We start from the raw sequence: 11,795 nt of genomic DNA on the forward strand, positions 1-11,795 counted from the left end.
AGGATTCCTGTAACCTTCCACAGTCATACAACTTACCTAGGATTCCTGTAACCTACCACAGGCATACAACTTACCTAGGATTTCTGTAACCTTCCACAGTCATACAACTTACCTAGGATTCCTGTAACCTACCACAGTCATACAACTTACCGAGGATTCCTGTAACCTTCCACAGTCATACAACTTACCTAGGATTCCTGTAACCTTCCACAGTCATACAACTTACCTTGGATTCCTGTAACCTACCACAGGCATACAACTTACCTAGGATTCCTGTTACCTTCCACAGTCATACAACTTACCTAGGATTCCTGCATCAACAGCACGGTCATAGAAATAGGAAAACAGGTAGAGCTCATTTTTTCTTAGTTCATCCACTTTATTTAAGAGGAAAGACTTCACAAGCTGCTCAGCTTTTGCCCAGCACAGGGCAAACTCAGACTTCAATGAACTGTCACCACTGAAATAAATTGAAAAACCTGTTGTTTTCATTTTGTCAGTTTTTTCTTTTTAAAAGTGCATGTTATATTGTAGGTCTTTATTTTGAAATTGGACCAAACAAACAAACCTACAAATGGAATCTGAGAAAAAATCTGTCAAGAAATCCCTGTTAGAACTCTAAAATAAGATGAAACATGTACAACAATGAAATACTTCTGAGAAGTTACAAACTTCACCTGTCAAAATCCATGATGGCTGCCTGTTGGTCATCTTTTGTGCCGGATACCAATTGGATCCTTTATACGAAATTTGAGAAATATTTATCCAGCACCTCTTCAGAAATAGTGTGAACAGAAATTGTTAAAGGATGGACTACAGATGAACGGCAATCTGAGGTCTAAAAAGCTGATAGATGCCATGCATGCCAGCATAACCTCACCATTCCGTTAAACCAGGTAAGCTAAAAATATCTTATAAAGCTTTCTTTTATCATGAGTTGGAGTCATCAAACTGACACAATATTTGGTAAATGTCTGACCTGATGTTGAAGACAATCCCATTGTACTTCCAATGTCCTTTGTGTCCGGAGGGTAGACACACACTAGACAGGATGGCAGATTTAACTGTAGCAAAATACATACATAAAATACATACATAGCACAGACGCCATTAGGGAAATTTAAAAGGATGTTAAGGGCTCAGCTAATTAAGAAATAATAAACATATTGGTGTGCATTATGGTGGAATATATAACGAGGGTGAGAAAATGTTGGTAAAAATAAATAACGAAGGCCGAGTTAATTATTTTTCCAACATTTTCGAATCCCGAGTTATATATTCCACCATAATGCACGCACATAAGTTGATTATTTTTATTCTACCACGTCAAATGTAACTAATTGTTAAGTTTTGCTGTCTTATTAGTCGACATGACCTAGATAATGCGATATGCAAATTAGACGCTGTTCTTTTGCATGTGCAAGATTTATCACATGATCGTGTTGCCTCGTTTTAACTTGATTAATGTCGTGCCAACATTTCTCAGTGCATAGGGCTGGGATTCCCGGATTGCGTTTAATTCCACAACCCGACACAGATCCCCACAATAAAACACCCTGTCTCAGATTTTTGGTCGTAATACCAAGGAACTTGAACTTGAAGCCATGTTGATTTTTTGAAAGCAGACGACGTTTTGCAGACCAGAAACAACTGAACACGTGTGACTTCAGATACAATGTTTATTTCAATCAATCAAACATTGGCACCCTATCGACATCGTTCGTCAAAACATGAAATCAACACTTGACAGTACATACACACACTACGGCACTACCCAGTGAAGTAAAAACAGAAGTAATTAATAATTTACCATTTTGTCTTCAGACCTGTACATTTTAAATGTCAATAATTAATAAACCATTTTCACTGCACGGACCCACATACTTTAGGTCTTTAGATCTGTTAAATCTTTTGAATGGCAGGCCTGTCAAATATTTTGATCCCGCCTGACAGTTATGCTATTTTTGTTAATTCATGATAAAATACGGGGAGGTTGTTGGAACAGCATGCATGCGCACTATTTCACGTGCATTGGTTATTGGCACGCGCATGGTATATCGCTCAATAATGCACTCTTTTTAACCAATGAAAACTGTCTTTACATCACAGACGTGGTAGAATTATAAATAGCCTGAGGGCCTGTATCACTCACCAGGATTATTTAGCAACCATGGGAAAATATTCTCATTAAATATAATACTGCATCTATTTCCGAATATTGAGTCTGTCTCAGCAACACCCATCCCTTGTGATACCATTGGGTTCTTCTGCCTCCATGAAGTTAAGGTGGATTTTAAACATTTACCTATACAAATTTAGTCCCCTGCGCTAAAGGATGCTTTAAACAAGATTTGGTTAAAAATTCTATAATCAAAACTGTAGAAGAATTATTTTAAAGATATACCTAAAGATCCCCTTTTAGGCCCCACCCCTCTGCCTCTAGGAAGCCACACCCTCAATTTATACAAAATTGAGCCCTTATTGCCAAAGGATGCTCTACACAACCTTTGGTTTAAATTAATCCCTTCAACTGTACTGAAGGAGAAGAGTTTGAAACATTTATCACAATAATCCCAAACAGGGCCCTAACCCTCTGTCCAAAAGAGGACCACACCCTCCATTTTTACAAAAAAAGAGTCCCTCTTGTCCAAGGATGCTTTACAAATAAATTGTTCAAAATCCATTAAATTGTATACTATAACAGAAAGATTTGAAACATTTATTACAATATCCCCCCTATTAGGTCCTGCCCCTCTGCACACAGGGAGACTACACTCCCTGTTTATACAGAATTAACTCCCCCTTGCCCAAGGATGTTCTGGACCAAATCTTTGTTAAAATTCATCAAATTGAAGTTGTTAAAAAGTTTTTGACAAATTTGACATCTGTGACCTTGAATAATGGTCGATGTCAAACATTCAAGCATAAAATGGCCAAAGTGCAGAACACTAGGCAAGTACTTAGCTGTGTGGAGATGGCTCCACCACTAAGCTGCCATTAAAAATTGTCATTTTCTTCAAAATGTATGGGGGAAAAAGAAACACACAGACAAATAATACTTGCTGAACTTGAAAAAAAATAAGCCACCGCTTTTTTTAAAAATATGCTTGCATGTGACTGCCCTCCCATTGTGCAAGCGCTTAACACTAAAGTCACTATGTTCTTTATGGTTTTATTTTTTATTATTCGTTTGGATTTGATTTTCCTTCCTTTTCTTTGATTTAATCGTTGCTGTACATGTAGACCAGTGTCCTGCTTCCTGAAAATTTTCCTTCCGTTAAGAGTTATGCCTCTTGACTTTAAAAAATGGCAGAACACAATCATGATCAGGATTTATGATCAATACTGATAATATCCAATAATATTCTACTGTTAATGCTGTCATAGGATCCTAGTTGTAGTTCAAGCATTTATGTTATACCTTTCATAAAATAACAGTAAAATGTTTATTGCTGAGGCAAACATACTGGGTGGCATTAAAAGCGAAAGTTAACAATTTTTGACTTCTTTTTTTATACAAACTGAGTCCCCTTTAGCCAAGGCTACTCCGGGCCAAATTTAGTCAAAATCCACTTAGGCGTTCAAGACTAGTAGCATTATAAATGAAAAGTTGATGGATGGCCGGATGGCCAACGGATGCCACATCACAGCATAAGCTCACAAAAAATTATTACACAATGTGAGTCATTGAATTAGAAACTTTCAAAACTCCAAAAACAGCCTCCTGGAATACTGACCTTTTCTAGGCCCTCCAAGGATAGAAAAACGTGCTGCCTTTAGACCTAGCCCAAGGTAGCTGTTTTCAAAAACAAAATAAAACAGATGTTAAACAAGAGGCCAAGAGGGCCTGTATCGCTCACATGGAAAAGTTAGCAAAATTGAAGTTGAAATAGACAGATGTTGCTGAAAGTGTTCATGCATTACATAGTTAGTCAGGGGTTATATTTATATGCAATTGGACAAAATCCTGTCATTCCTACAGGAAAAGGAGGATTTTGAAGAATTTGCTATGTTTCCCCTATTGGGCCCTGCCCCTCTGCCCCTCTGCCCCCAGGGAGGGTGGGGTCAGACCCGCCGTTGATTCAAAATTAGGTCCCCTACACGCAAGGATACTTTAAACCAAATAAAGACATAATCCTGTAATTCCTACAGAAGAAGAAGGATTTTAAAACTAATTTTCTATTTTCCCTATTTGGCCCCACCCCTCTGCCCCAAGGAGGTTCAAATCCACCATTTATACAAAATTGATTTCCCTTTCAAATAAAATTCTACTATTAAAATTTGGTCAAAATACCTTCATCCCAACGGCAGATGAAGGATATTAATGCTATTCCTCTATATCCCTTATCGGGCCCCATCTCTCTGCCCCAAGGAGCGTCAGACCCACCGTTTATACAAAATTGGTTCCCCTTCGCCCAAGGGTGCTACGGTTTAAATTTGGTCAAAATACCTTCATCCCAACAGAACAACTAGAAATATGTCAGAATGACATGAAATTCACCCCATCATTCTGTATGATCATTTTCCGATAAATCCTTGACCAAGCTACAACGGATATATTTCCACCTGTCAATCAAAATGGTAAACAATGACCAGGTGTAAATACATACATGCTGTTCAGGTAGCCATGCCAACACATGGAATTAATAAGAAAGCATGTCGCAAATATAATGTTAGCGTTGACCGACACCTCAAATACGAGGAGATCTGCACGCTGACACGGTTACCTGTGGCATACACAGTCACCTGGCATGGGCAGGACAGATAATTGGAATATAACGATGTTGTTTTCACAAAAATAAGTTTCAGAAAAGATTCAATCTTATATACGGATAAATACACTTTTCCAAGTATTTTCTGATCGTCTGCAAATCTGACTGAATCGGTCATCGATATCGGCAGAATGGGTACGCGTTAAGGCAGTCACCCGACGAGGACCGCCAACAGCCGAATTTGAGAGACATGAAGAACACCAAACAATTGTGGTTTCAGCAATTCTCCCTTTAAAAGAAAAGATTGGAATGTATTTGGCTGTTTTGAAACCGTTAATATTTCTTTTTCAAACTCAAACTTTTATCATTATCGGTTCAATTCGCATGGATGTCACCTTGTAAATTCCTGCCGGTTAATAGTATCACGCAACCTTGACTCTTTGCGGTACACAAACTTGCTAACTTCGCCACTTTACCCGTGTCGTTTTGACAATCCTACTGTCAAGATTGGAGAGTACAGCATGATTTTACCCAAGAACATAGTGATAAATGCGATGCAATTCTTCATCATGTTTCCCCGATACGTGGTATTTATCAATTTACAACGTAACGTCCTGAAAATTTATCTGATTCTATCATATAATATGACCTAAACTTGTCGCGACCAAGGACTGGTATGGGATTGTTCTTGAGTATCGTGTACACCTCTTTCTTGACACTTCATATTTCCTTAAAAAAGTGTGCACTATACGCAAATATTAACGGTAGTCGTTGGTCAGATATAAAATATCTAAATCAGTCAATAGCAATTTATAATACGACAGTTTACCCCTTCGGGGACCTCAAATGTGCCTGATTCATACTCGGAACATCTTTAGGTTAAATGTAATTCCCATGGGAAATTTGGAACACCTTTAGGTTTTATGCTATTCCTGATTAAAAAGGAAATCGATATCTGAGTTATCCAATAGCTTGTAATTAGCGCCTGGTATATTCTGACAGAAGCAATACACTGAACCTCCATATCCCTTATTGGGCCCCGCCTCTCTGCCCCCAGAGGGGTCAGACCCACTGTTTATACAAAATTGGTTTCCCTTCACCCAAGGGTGCTTCATACCTAATATGGACAAAGGATGCTCTACATAAAATTTGGTCAAAATTCCTCTAATGATTTACCCTGCACCAAGGGGGGGGGGGGGGGGGGGGCACACTCTCTGTTTACACAAAATTGAGTCCCCTTTGCCCAAGGATGCTCTACGCAAAATTTGTTAAATATCCCTCAAAGCATAAAGGAGAAGGATTTTAATCAGTTATTACGATGTCCCCCCTTTGGGAAGGATCTGTCAAAGATGTCTTCAAAAACAGCAATTACAGTAATAATTATTGTTTAAGGAAGAAAGATGGATGGATAGACAGACCAAGTAAATGTGATTTTAACAGCCTACAATCTGATAATGCATGGCTTAAAACAGAAAAAGCAACCTTTTTTCAGTCATTTTTTTTAATGTAGTGTGTCAATGTCTCCATCCAACAAACATTCTACTGGGGTTAAAACTCTTTTTGAGAGTTCTGATGATAATGTGAAGTCTTACCTGTGAGTATATAAAACATGTTGTTTCTTGAAAAGCTGCACTGTTTTGATAAAATCTTGTGGAACACTTGAAAAAGTTGACTGAAATACAAAATGAACAAAATAAAAGCACACTGGAAAGACACATGTATGACACTTAACAAATAAAAAAAAAATGGATACATCTGAGGTGAAGTCCAGATTATAACAAGAGGCCCATAGGGTCTGTATCGCTCACCTGGATATCTAAGCAATCATGGCAAAATATTCTCCAAATGAGATTCAAGGGAATATGCCCGACCCCAAGGCCAATCCGTGTAGCATATATATCTGTATTCGATTTTTCAGTCAAATTTAGTTAAATTCCTATCAGTGGTTAGGAAGAAGAAGTCATTTAAAGAAATTGTTGACGGACGGACGACGGACGGACGAACGACGGACGCAACGGTATGGCATAAGCTCACCTTGGTCCTTCGGACCCGGTGAGCTAAAAAGTAAAGCCTTAAGTATTGAACAGAATATACTCCCTTTCTGACATGTGATGACTGGTGGTGGACAAGCAACAAAGGAAAACAAACCAAACTAACAACATTGATCCTCAACAACTCTGTCCAGACCAGTCATCCATCCCAAAAGTAGCCCGACTTGTCATTATTAGCTTTATTGAGCTTTCAAAGCTAACAATCATATTTCATAAATCTAAGAATCATAAATCAATCATAGCCAGCTTTATGATACACAGATATGAGCTGTTTTGCATCTGTGATACTGATTGCATAAGCAATATCCCGGACCAACTCTGGCATGCACCATATCTGCCCAGCAATTGCCAATCTGTTTCTCTTCTGGTTTAACACATTTCAGAACAAGAGGGCCAGGGGGCCTTGATAGCTCACCTGGAAGTTTCCTTTTTTAAAACTTAATACCTGTTTATATAATTACTAAACTTTAATCAAATAGATTGTGCAAAAATATAAGCTGTAGTACGAACTTAATCCCTAGGGAAGCAATGCCACTATGGACATGAATATATTTGTTTCTCCATGCCAACCAATTTAATACAATGGAACCTGATTATGATATTTTATTTTTCTATTCTCTTTTGGTTATTCAGAAGAAGTTGTTTAAAGATTTTAAGCATATTTGACCCTCATACAACCTTGAATATAGGTCAAGGTAATTCATTTGAACAAACTTGGTAGTCCTTCATACCAGCATCCTGCTGCCCAAATACAATCACCCTGAGCATTTTAGTTATTCAGAAGAAGTAGTTTGACCCTTGTACCCTTGAATAAAATTCAAGGCCATTCATCCCAGTATGTTATTAGCCAAATATCATCATCCTGATACTTCTGATTATTCAAAAGAAATTTTTAAACATTTTTAACATTTTTGACTCCTGTGACCTTCAAAATTGGTGAAGGTCATCCATATGAACAAAGTTGGTAGTCCTTAATCCCAGCATCTTACTGGCCAAATACCATCACCCTAGGCATTTTGGTTATTCAGAAGAAGTTGTTTAAAGTAAAAGGTTGATGCTGGACGGACGGACAGCATCCACATCTCCAAAAGTAAGAATGTCCCCTAGGAGTCATGTAGATTTTTTTTCACTATAAAAGTTGTTTTGCATCCAAATACAGTTGAAATTTGAAAATCTGTCTTTGTTTTTTTTAATGATATAATATATATTATGTTTAATTATTTCAATAAACTGACCTGCTCTGTAGGATTAAATGTGATCTGGGTTGAACCCCCTCCTAGGTCTAACGCAGCCACAGTTTTAGAGCCTGCCTTCAGTCGTCCTGGAAGAATAAAACAAGAGGCCCAGAGGGCCTGTATCGCTCACTTGGATATCTAAACAATCATGGCAAAATGTTCTCCAAATGAGATCCAAGGGAATATGCCAGACCCCAATGCCAATTCTTGTAGTATGTCTGTATTAGATTTTTCATGCCCAGCAATTTAATGTATGGTTATTGGGTGGGGATCTTAGCTGTTTCCAAGCTGTGACTAAGAAACTACATTAGGTCCCTAAGAGTATACTGTCAGACCCCTGGGTCTATTCTAATACCATGACTACTTTTGTCTCTTTATGCCAAGCATTTGTATATATAGTTCTGGGGTGGGGATCTCAACCGTTTCAAAGTTATGACCCAGGGACTATGTCTCAAAGGGTGGTACCAGACCATAGGCCATCCTGATCCTGGAAGCAAATGTGCATGCTTCTCTTTATACTCAACAATTGTATATATGGTTATACTGTGGGGATCTCAACCATTTCCAAGTAATAAACTTGTTTTGGCCACCCCCCTTAGCAGGGGGGGGGGGGGGGGGGGGGGGGTCAGCCCACCATTTGTACAATTTTGAATCCCTGCCTCCCATGAATGCCTCTGACCAAATATAATCGATATCCATGGCATAATTATACATAAGAAGTTGTTTATAGCAATATAGCCAAATTGCCCCCTTTTGGCCCCGCCCCTCAGCCCCCTAGGGGTCAGTCCAACCATTTGTACAATTTTGAATCCCCACCACCTAGGGATGCTTCCAGTCAAATATGGTTGATATCCAGTGTATAGTTCTACAGAAGAAGTTGTTTGTAGCAATAAAGCCATATTGCCCCCTTTTGGCCCCGCCCCTCAGCCCCCTGGGGGGTCAGCCCAACCATTTGTACAATTTTGTATCTCCGCTAACGAGGGATGCTATCAGTCAAATATGGTTGATATCCAGTGTATAGTTCTACAGAAGAAGTTGTTTGTAGCAATAAAGCCATATTGCCCCCTTTTGGCCCCGCCCCTCAGCCCCCTGGGGGGTCAGCCCAACCATTTGTACAATTTTGTATCTCCGCTAACGAGGGATGCTATCAGTCAAATATGGTTGATATCCGTCTCTTAGTTACAGAGAAAAAGTCCCTTAAATCTATATAGCCAAATTGCCCCCTTTTGGCCACATCCCTAAGGTCCCTGGGGGGGCCAGACCCACGGTTTATACAAAATTGGTTCCCCTTCACCCAAGGATGTTTCAGACCAAATATGGAACAAATCCTTTCACTCCTACAGAAGAAAAAGGATTTTAATGAATTTGCTATATTTCCCCTATTGGGCCCCGCCTCTCAGCCCCCAGGGGGGCCAGACCCACCATTTATACACAATTTGTTTCCCTTTCCCTAAGGATGCTTCTGACTAAATTTGGTCAAAATCTGCTCAGTCATTTATGACTAGTAGCGTTATTTTAGGAAAGGTGAGCTAAAAATGAATGAACTTTATTCACAGTATTCATATACAGCTTAAACTAGAACTGTAAGCCAAAGGCTAACTAGTACCCCCACTCCTATATACAATCAAAATCGTCACGGCGTCAACAAGCCTTGTTAAAAAAGAACACGCCCACAAACCGAACAGTTGTTTCAGCGTGTCACTCACTGCATCTGGCTCGTCGATTGGTCGATAGAACGTTTAGGTCGGTGTCGTCCTTGATTTCAAAAGAAGTGTACAACATTGTATTTTTTTCGGAGACTTTTTGCTTGCGCGCATTGCCAACTTAAGATTACGCATACATGTATATGGAAATGTTAAATTTACATTGCATGTAATTGTTTCAAACCATGTGTCATGACTTAAATATTTCGTTGAATATGTACTTATCCACATTTTCGTGAACTATAATGGTATTTGTGACTACAAGAGGGCAAAATGAAGAACATTACAAATGCTTGACAGCTGTCCATACCGGCCGCTACACTGAAAAGTAATGTCATAGAACAGTGCAAGATTCGACAACTCATTCGCTTGACTTTTGTAATGTTTACATGCAAATGTTTGTATTTGTAAATGTTTCAAGCCACATACATATATATCTATATCAATTAATTGCCAAATTAGACTGTTTCGTTGAGCATATTCACATGCTATTGCGTACACAGGGACTTGACACGTTCCTATGACCCAGACTGAAAAAAAAAAAACTTTCGTTCTGGGTCATAGGAACGTGTCAGGTCCCTGTGATTGCATATATGTATTCACAACATATACAACAGAACAAAATTGTAAGAATATGCAAAAATTGCATGATTTTTTTATACAGCAGCATATATTTGCCTGTATAAGTATTTCCTGTCTTGATAAAAACTAAACAGTTTCAATTGTAATTGCAATATTTATTCAATATTGAACAAAAACTTATTAAAAACGAAAACAATTAGGTATCATTTTCCGGGGAATTATCTCCATGGATACACTCCATTGAGAGTATACAGTGCAGCTGACATTCTGGGGTACACAATGTACTATCGGCACACAGGCTATCTAACGTCACTGTACCCAAATCGGGACACTTTTTAGATAAATATCAATGTTCTTTATACAATACTATACTATCAGTTTCAAAAAGGTTTGTTCATTTTTCATAAATAGATACTATCGACTTTTCATTTTTATCACAATTTGATATTTCGGGCGCATGGTTCTACAAAAAGAAAGTGAAATACCATCAGAGTTACGTAGGCCGTTGAACCGGCGTAAATGTACCCTAGAAGGGACACTTACGGTATTTTGGCGAAAAGTTGGGGATAAACGATCAATATCGCCAGAAAGTCAACGAGGGTTCTGATTAAATTCTTTCTATAAAATAGACTTTGGAAAATGATATCCAAATAAATAGCGTCGCACGGTACATAAATCAAGAAAGTCTTGTTTTGGTAATTATTCTTACCTTTAAATTGTTCATGTAACGATAATCAGCAGTCAATAAGCTTAATACAGTTTAATTGTTATGAAAAGTATTCTCAAATAAAACTGTATACATACAAATATTTCTTTGCATTGAATGACAGTTTCTTGCGCCGATTGTACACTTACTTTTATTATAAAACAAAATCTTATCGTTTTCGTGCACATCATTGTTATTATATAATTTACAAATATATTTAAACAGGTATGTAAGCAAAGCTCAGGTGACCTAAAAAGGATGTAAAAATAAACAAGAGGCCCATGGGCCTAAACGGTCATCTGAGTCCTACAGTATTTATTTTTGTTGTTAAAATATGTACCAATTTGAGTACAAAATAGTTAAGTATAACGTTAACTTAAGTTTGTCAGGACCATGAGCTGATCATTCCTAGACCGAGTTTCAGTTACACCACTGAAACTCCAAGTGTGAACGCAATATATGATGTAATCCCTACCACCCAATCGAATCATTTGAAAGAAGTAAGCTCTTTTCCGATTGGCCAATAGACCTCACGTACAGGCGTGAAGGCTAAGTTTTCACGTGTGTTTGTCGTAGCCCATTCTGAAACGGAATGAGTCTTACAAATAAAACAAGAGGCCCAAGGGCCTTAGCGGTCACCTGAGTTATATCATAGGTACTGGTAGCTTTATTTTATTGTTTAGATGTGATGTGGAAATCAGCATGTAAACTAAGTGAAATACAATACTTGTCATGTCATCAAAGGATAAGAATTTTAAAATATTTGTAAATGTTCCCTTTGGGGCCCCGCCCTAGCCCCTGGGGAT

General features: G+C 38.3%; 1 protein-coding gene across 1 annotated transcript in view; it reads right to left on the reverse strand.

Moving 5' to 3' along the window:
- Positions 1-11,795, reverse strand: part of LOC110461877 (ectonucleoside triphosphate diphosphohydrolase 5-like) — an 84,418-nt gene that overhangs the window by 21,530 nt on the left and 51,093 nt on the right. Inside the window, exons 7-11 of the mRNA XM_021515596.1 lie at positions 7,999-8,084; positions 6,305-6,384; positions 3,738-3,796; positions 980-1,064; positions 303-460 (exon numbers count right to left, since the gene is read on the reverse strand). Coding sequence (XP_021371271.1) covers positions 303-460; positions 980-1,064; positions 3,738-3,796; positions 6,305-6,384; positions 7,999-8,084 — 468 coding nt within the window. The remainder of the gene's footprint in view (positions 1-302; positions 461-979; positions 1,065-3,737; positions 3,797-6,304; positions 6,385-7,998; positions 8,085-11,795) is intronic.

The sequence above is a fragment of the Mizuhopecten yessoensis genome, unplaced genomic scaffold (assembly GCF_002113885.1).
Source record: "Mizuhopecten yessoensis strain PY_sf001 unplaced genomic scaffold, ASM211388v2 scaffold10697, whole genome shotgun sequence".
Classification (NCBI taxonomy): domain Eukaryota; kingdom Metazoa; phylum Mollusca; class Bivalvia; order Pectinida; family Pectinidae; genus Mizuhopecten; species Mizuhopecten yessoensis.